Source organism: Nicotiana tomentosiformis, chromosome 6 (assembly GCF_000390325.3).
Source record: "Nicotiana tomentosiformis chromosome 6, ASM39032v3, whole genome shotgun sequence".
NCBI classification, from domain to species: domain Eukaryota; kingdom Viridiplantae; phylum Streptophyta; class Magnoliopsida; order Solanales; family Solanaceae; genus Nicotiana; species Nicotiana tomentosiformis.
The window spans coordinates 4,060,051-4,069,031 of NC_090817.1; the positions used below are offsets into that span (position 1 = coordinate 4,060,051).

At 42.8% G+C, this 8,981-nt stretch overlaps 1 protein-coding gene across 1 annotated transcript; it reads left to right on the top strand.

Moving 5' to 3' along the window:
* Window positions 1-6,837: 6,837 nt before the first annotated feature.
* On the top strand, window positions 6,838-7,944 carry LOC138893509 (uncharacterized). Its single transcript, XM_070178115.1, has 2 exons — window positions 6,838-7,362; window positions 7,429-7,944. The coding sequence occupies exons 1-2, from the start codon at window positions 6,838-6,840 to the stop codon at window positions 7,942-7,944; spliced, it is 1,041 nt and encodes a 346-aa protein (XP_070034216.1).
* Window positions 7,945-8,981: the final 1,037 nt, after the last annotated feature.

Sequence of the window (8,981 nt, forward strand, 5' to 3'; positions counted from 1 at the left end):
TACAACCTCTCAATGTAGCAGTCACTCAACTCATCTCAACAGCTCATACTCTCGGCTCTTAGCCCTCAATACACACTCTCAATAGGTACCTGTGCTCACTGGGGGTGTGCAGACTCCGAAGGGGCTCCTTTCAGCCCAAGCGCTATATCGTCGCGGCATGCAGCCCGACCCAATCATATAAGTAGCCATAATGATCGTTGCGGTGTGCAACCCGATCCATAATCCATAAATAGCCATAAGGCTCGTTGCGGCGTGCAACCCGATCCATATACCCTCACATTACTCACTGCTCGGCACTCAGGCCCTATCTTAGTCATTGACCTCTCCAGCCCATCGGGCTCATAAAATATCATAATAATCAGCCTAAATAGAGAATACAATAGTTGTATCAACAAGAAATGAGAGGGAACAGAGATATAACAAACAAATAAGACTGTGATTGAGTACAAGACAACAATTAGCAGTCAATTCAACAAGTATACGACCGTTGCGGGTCCCAACAGTGATATCATATAGCCTAAGCATGGTTTCTAACATGAAAGGCAATCAATTACTCAAAGACAAGGAAAGACAAGTAATAACAATGGTTATTCGACTTTACAGTCTCACGAGACATGCCAAGTCACAATCCATCGCGGTGCACGCTCACCCACCTGTCATCTAGCATGTATGTCACTTCCAAACACTCACATCATACCAATTCTCGGGGTTTCATACTCTCAAAACCCGATTTAAGACTGTTACTTATCTCAACCGCACAGAAATCCTACTCCGCAATGCTCTTTCCCCACGAATCAATCTCCAGACGCCCCGACTCTAGCCACAAGCAGTGCGATATAATTAATGTAGGCTAAAAGAATCAATTCCACAAGAGAAATACGAAATTATAAGTCAAAATCCGAAATTGGCTCAAACCGGCCCCCGAGCCCACGTCTCGAAATTCGACAAAAGTCACAAAATATGAACACCCATCCACTCACGAGTCCAACCATACAAGAATTACTCGAATTCAACCTCAAATCACCTTCTAAAACTCAAAATTTTAGCCTATAAAGTTTCTACCTTTTTTCCCCAAATTTCAGCTCAAATCCCTAATTAGATGATGAAAATAGCAATAGATTCATGAAATATAGTCCAACTCGAGTTAGAATCATTTACCCCAACAATCTTCTTGAAGAAACCTCAAAAAATTACCTCACACCGAGCTCTCATAGTCCCAAAATTGAAATGGGAATCAAACCCTCGAAGTTTCATTTTCCGCCCAGTTCTTCCGCACCTACGAACATTCTGTCGCATCTGCGATGCCGCACCTGCGGAAATTCCATCGCAGGTGCAGATCCCACTTAAGCTCCCAGAATCCGCATATGTGGTGACTCATTCGTACCTGCGGGTGCGCACCTGCGGGCCCTGCCCTCTTCTGTGATCCTTCCCACTCAGGACTTCTTCCGCATCTGCGCCTCCCCTTCTGTATCTATGGGGCCGCACCTATGGGCTCCCACCGCAGGTGAGAAACACCAGAATAACAGAAAAAAACCAGCAATGCCTAAGTCCAAATTTCCTTCCGATGGGCATCCGAAACAGCCCCGAGGCCCCCGGGACCTCAACCAAACATACCAACAAGTCATATAACCCCATGCGAATTTAGCCAAACCTTCAAATCACTCAAAACAACAGCAAAATACCAATTACACCGGATTCAATCCTAAAGAACTTCTAAACTTTCAAATTCTACTAACGACGCCGAAACCTACCAAACCACGTCCGATTGGCCTCAAATTTTGCACACAAGTCATATTCAACATTACGGACCTATTCCAACTTCTGGAATCGGAATCCGGCCCCCCGATATCAAAAAGTCAACCCCCCTCCCCCGTCAAACTTCCCAAAATTCGACTTTCGCCATTTTAAGCCTAAATTAGCTACATACCTCAAATTTACAGTCCGGACAGGCTCCTAAGTCCAAAATCACCCAACGGATCTAAAGGAACCGACAGAACTCCATTTTGAAGTCGTTTTCACATAATTTCGACTACGGTCAAAAATCCTAAGACTTGGCTTCCGTTTTAGGGACTAAGTGTCCCAAAATATACCGAAACTAAAAACAAGACCTCCCGGCAAGTCACATAAGCAGAAATAGATACAGGGAAAACAGTAAATAGGGGATCGGGGCTAATACACTCAAAATGACCGTCCGGGTCGTTACATCCTCTCCCTCTTAAAACAATCGTTCGTCCTCGAACGAGCATAGAGACATACCTGAAGTGGTGAAAGGATGAGGATAACGACTGCGCATATCGTGCTCCTTCTCCCAAGTCGCCTCCTCGACCGACTGACCACTCCACTGAACCTTCAGAGAAGCAATATTCTTCAACCTCAGCTTTCAAACCTGCCAATCTAAGATCGTCACTGGCTCTTCAACATAAGATAAATCCTTGTCCAACTGGACTGAGCTAAAATCTAACACGTAAGATGGATCACAGTGATACTTTCGGAGCATAGAAACATGGAATACTGGATGAACTCCTACTAGATAGGGAGGCAAGGCAAGCTCATAAGCAGCCTCCCTAACACGTCGCCATACCTCAAATGGACCGATAAACCTCGGGCGCAGTTTTCCCTTCTTCCCGAACCTCATAACACCCTTCATGGGTGACACCCGGAGCAAGACCCGCTCTCCAAGCATGAATGTAACATTGCGAACCTTTTGATCTGCATAACTCTTATGTCTGGACTAGGCTGTGCGTAGTCTATCCTGAATCACCATAACCTTTTCCAAAGAATCCTGAACCAAGTCTGTACCAAATAATCTAGCCTCGCCCGGCTCGAACCAACCCACTGGAGACCTACACCGCCTACCATACAGAGCCTCATACGATGCCATCTGGATGCGCGACTGATAACTGTTGTTGTAGGAAAACTTTTCTAGTGGCAAAACCTGATCCCATGAACCCCCAAACTCCATCACACGCGCACGGAGCATATCCTCTAATATCTGAATAGTGCGCTCGGACTGTCCGTCCGTCTGAGAGTGAAATGTTGTGCTCAACTCCACTCGAGTGCCCAACTCATGTTGTATGACCCTCAAGAATCGTGATCTAAACTGTGTACCCCGGTTAGAAATGATAGATACTGGTACGCCATGAAGCCTGATGATCTCACGAATATACACTCGAGCCAGCTACTCGGAAGAATAGGTAGTCATCACAGGAATGAAATGAGCTGACTTCGTCAGCCGGTCCACAATCACCCAAACTGCATCAAACTTCCGCTGAGTTCGTGGAAGCCCAATAATGAAATCCATAGTGATCCGCTCCCATTTCCACTCCGAAATCTCTAACTTCTGAAGCAACCCACCTGGTCGCTGATGCTCATACTTCACCTGTTGGCAGTTTAGGAACCGAGCTACATACTCCACTATGTCCTTCTTTATCCTCCTCCACCAGTAATGCTGCCTCAAGTCCTGATATATCTTCGCGGTTCCCGGATGAATATAATACCGCAAACTATGAGCCTCCTGGAGAATCAGCTCACGCAAACCTTCTACATTAGGAACACATAGCCTGCCCTACATCCTCAATGCACCATCATCTCCAATAGTGACATTCTTAGCATCACTGTGTCGGACTGTGTCCTTAAGGACAAGCAGATGGGGATCATCATACTGATGCTCCCTGATATGATTATAAAGAGAAGATCGAGAGACCACACAGGCCAATACTTGACTCGGCTCAGAAATATCCAGTCTAACAAACTGGCTGGCTAAGGCCTAAACATCCAATGTCAATGGCCTCTCTGCTGCTGGAAGATATGCTAAGCTCCCCACACTCTTCGCTCGGCGACTCAAGGCATCGGCCACCACATTGGCCTTCCCGGGATGGTACAAAATGGTGATATCATAGTCCTTAAGAAGCTCCAACCACCTATGCTGATGCAAGTTAATATCCTTCTGTTTTACCAGATGCTGCAGACTCCGATGATCAGTGTAAATCTCATAATGGACACCATACAAATAGTGCCGCCAAATCTTCAAGGCGTGAACAATAGCTGCTAACTCAATGTCGTGAACATGATAGTTCTTCTCATAAGGCTTCAACTGGCGCGAAGCATAAGCAATCACTCTACCCTCCTGCATCATAACACACCCAATGCCGATCCGCGAGGCATCACAATACACTATGTAAGAACTAGAAGCTGATGGTAGAACTAGAACTGGAGCCGTGGTCAAAGCAGTCTTGAGCTTCCGAAAGCTCTCCTCACACTCATCCGACCACCTGAAAGGAGCACCCTTTTGGGTCAATTTGGTCAAGGGCAATGCAATAGATGAGAAACCCTCCAAAAAACGACGGCAATAGCCCGCCAAACCAAGGAAGCTCCTAATCTCCGTGGCTGAGGACGGTCTGGGCCAACTCTGCACCGCCTCTATCTTCTTCGAATCCACCTGAATACCCTCACTGGATACCATGTGCCCCAAGAACACCATTGAACTGAGCCAAAACTCACACTTGGAGAACTTTGCATAAAGCTTCTCCTCCCTCAATCTCTGTATCACAATCCTCAGATGCTGGACATGTTCCTCCTGGCTATGAGAGTACACTAGGATATTATCAATGAATACAATGACGAATGAGTCCAAATAAGACCGAAACACATTGTTCATCATATGCATGAACGTTGTTAGGGCGTTGGTCAGCCCAAAAGACATCACAAGGAACTCATAATGGCTATATCAATTAAGAATATCTGAATCTCGAATATTTAGCTGGTGATACCGTGACCTCAAATTAATCTTGGAGAACACCATCGCTCCCTGAAGCTAGTCAAACAAATCATCAATACGCGGCAAAGGATATTTGTTCTTGATTGTGACCTTGTTCAACTGTCTGTAATCAATGCACATTCTCATAGTACCATCCTTCTTCACAAATAGAACTGGTGCACCCCAAGGTGACACGCTAGGCCGAATAAACCCCTTATCAAGGAGTTCCTAAAGCTGCTCCTGCAACTCCTTCAACTCAGCCGACGCCATACGGTACGGTGGAATAGAAATAGCCTGAGTGCCCAGCACCAAATCAATACCAAAATCAATATTCCTATCGGGCGGCGTGCCCAGCAGGTCTGCAGTAAACACATCCGGAAACTCACGCACTACCGAAACAGAATCAATGGCAGGAGTCTCTGCACTAACATCCCTCACAAAACTAAATAGGATAGACAACACTTCTCAACCATCCGCAGAGCCTTCAAGTATGAAATCACTCTAATGAGAACATAGTCCATAGAACCGCCCCACGCAACCCTCAGCAACCTCGGCATCGCCAACGTCACAGTCTTAGCATGACAATCTAGAATAGCATGACATGGAGAACACCAATCCATACCCAATATCACATCAAAATCGACCATACTGAGCAACAAAAGATCCACTCTGGTCTCCAGACCCTCAATAGTCACCACACATGACCGATATACGCGGTCCACAATAATAGTATCACCCACAGGAGTAGATACGTGAACAGATGAAACTAAAGACTCATTGGGCATATCCATAAAATGAGCGAAATACGAGGAAACATATGAATAAGTAGAACCAGGGTCAAATAATACAGAGGCATCTCTATGTCAAACTGAGACAATACCTATAATCATAGCATTAGAATCAATGGCATGGCATCTGGTCTGGCAGGAAGAGCATAGAAACGGGCCTGGCCACCCCCTAATCGGCCTCCCTCTCTCGGGCGACCCCTAACTGACTGGGCTCCACCCCGAGCTCGCTGAGCGGGTAGGGAAGAAACTGGTGCTGATGTCATAGACTAGCTCCTCTGCTGAGCCGGACCTCCCATAAGGCGAGGAAATGTCTCCTGATGTGGCCAAACTCTCCACACTTATAGCAATTCCCCGGTGTGTTAGGTTTTAGTTTTAATGATGAAAATAATATAATTGCTCTTGGTACAAGGACTTGGTACAGGGACTCAAGGAAAGCATCTAAGATTAGAGGAATCAATTAAAGGACTCAAGGAAAGCATCCAAGATTGAAGGAATCAATCAAAGACAAGGAAATCAATCCGAGATTGATTGAAGCGGAAAAGAAGTATCGAAAATCTTGCAAGATGATCAATCAAGTTGCTATTACTGAAAGGACCAAACATCAAGGAGTAAATCCAGTGCTATCAAGACCTGTAGAAGGAAAGCTATTAAAGTCCTTTCATCAAGGAAGACCAACGGCAAATAACCTTATTCTTGGAAAGAATCAATCTTTTTCCAAGGATCAAATCTCTTGGGTTGGCAAATCTCTTCAGCAACGGCCTCTTACAAAGTATTTATACACATCCTTAAGCCTTAGAAAAATATACTTTGATCGAACCAAATACCCTCTCTTTGTTCTACTGCAAACAAACATTGTAGCTCTATTAGATCTGTTGTGTAACAAGTTAGAGAAGAAAGAGAGAAAAATACTGGTGAGGCATTGTATAAAAAAAATGAGTGACATAGAAATTGAGCCATTGGTGTAAACCACATCATTCACGATTGTACTCCAGAAACTCATTCACTTAAAGAGAACTGCCTTGCAACCCAAGGGGACTGGACTAGGATTCACATTGAATCCGAACTAGTATAAAAATTCTAGTGTCTTTAATTCTTGCACTTTATTTCTGCATCTTAATTTCTTCTCTTCTTATTATCTCGTTATTACATCATGTCGACTAATTAGAAAACTAGTCAACTAGTAGCTATTAAAATATAAAAATAAATAATTCACCCCCCCCCCTTGTAGTTTCATTTGGTATCAGAGCAAGGCTCACACTTTTTCTTTTGCTTAACAGCTTGTGAGAAAAGATCATGGTAAATCAAGTTATTGTCGGAGCACTCTTTCAGGAAGGAACATCGCAAGTGAGGCCACCATATTTTAATGGACAACATTTCTCTCACTGGAAAGTGCGTATGGAAATATATGCAAAATCTTATGATCTCAAGGTTTGGAGAGTTATCAAAAAGGGGAATTACCCACTACCGGCTGTTGCTCAACCACCCGCTGATCCTGAAGATATAGATGAATATACCGATGAACAAATGGCGGTTGTACAAGTTAATGCTAAAGTAAGGAATCTGCTTTATAATGCTATAAGTGTTGAAGAATACGAGAAAATCTCCAATTGTGATACAGCCAAAGAGATGTGGGATAAACTTGAAGTCACTTATGAAGGAACCAGTAAAGTGAAAGAAACCCATATTAACATGTTGGTCCATGACTACGAACTTTTCCAGATGAAAGAAAGAGAATCTATTAAAGAAATATTTGCCAGATTTAGCAAAATCATCAGTGATCTAAAAGCTTTTGGCAAACCCTACTCAAGTGGTGATCAAGTTAGGAAAATTCTGAGAAGTCTGGCCACTACTTAGCAGACAAAGGTAGTTACTCTTGAGTCACAGGATTTGAATAAATTATCATATGATGAACTTCGAGGAGAACTTATAGCTTTTGAGAAAACCCATCTCAAGAAAACAAATCAAGAAGAGAAGAAGAAAACAGTTGCTTTCAAGGCTACACCTGAAAGAACAGACAATGATATTGATGATGACCCTGAAGCTCTTCAAGAAGAAATTTTCATGGTATCAAGGAACATGGATAGTTTAATGAGGAGATACATGAATACAAAAAGAGGCAGAATACCACCCAGGCGAACTAGGCAATACAATAAACAAGACAAAAATGATGGCAAATGTTATGAATGTGGAAGATTTGGGCATGTTCAAGCTGAATGTCCCAAGCTTAAAAGAAAGGTCTCTAGAGGGTTTAACAAGAACAAATCATTTGGAAGCTGGAGTGATGAAGATAGTTCTGAACATGAAGAGATAGCAAATCTATGCTTCATGACAATTTTGGAAAACGACATGAACAAGATTTCAGGGTGCTGGATAGATGAGGACATCTCAGATAATGATTGAAAAGATGACAACGAGAATTGTTTCATGGCACGAGGTGAAACAAGCAAGGTAAGACCTTTTAACTGTGAAATATGTAATAAATTGCAGGATATTCTTGACCTTACTTTGGAAGAGTCTCAAAAGATGATGAATGAAATAAAGAGACTCAACAGAGAAATAAAAGACTGGAAACTCAAGTTTGAAGTATGCGAAATTGAAAAAGAAGTACTTCAAGATGAAGTTGATGAATTGCAAATGCAACTCAATGGCATGCGCAAATCCACCAGTCATAGTTCTGTAAAGTCAAACCAGGCGACTTACAAGTCAACTGGAAAAGGACCAGCCAGAACAGAGTCCACTAGTGCTGACACAAACGGGAGAACCAAAAATGGATCAAGTCATACGTGTCACTACTGTAATAAAAGTGGACACAAATATTCTTTTTGCAATTTCGTAAGTCAAATGTCTCAGGATGGATTTGGAAACCCAAAAATAATCCTGAATCTAGTAATACTAACCAACAAGGAACCATAAAAGGAGTCGCAAAGGATAATGGTACTTGGATAGTGCGTGTTCCGGTAATATGCCAGGTGATAAAAACCTGTTTAAAGAAGTTACGAAAATAGATGGAGGAAATGTCAAATTTGGTGATGACTCAAAAGGAAAGATAGTCGGTACCGGAACAGTTCCTTTCAATAATAACTGTGATATCACTGAAGTTTATCTTGTTGACGGACGTAACTACAAAATTCTGAGTATTAGTCAGCTATGCAACTCAGGGTATGAAGTAAAGTTCAAGAAATCAGGTTGTGCTATTGAAGATGAGACAGGTAAAACAATCCTCCCAGGTAAAAGGTATGGAAATGTCTATATTCTTGATGGTTTTGAAAATATAGATGGTCATATTTGCTTAACATCCATATCTGATGATCCATGGTTATGGTACAAGAAACTTGGTCATGCAAGCATGCATTAGATAGAAAAACTTTCCAAGCATGATTTAGTTATTGGTTTACCCAAACTCATTTTTTCTAGAAATCATGAATGTGATGCATGTC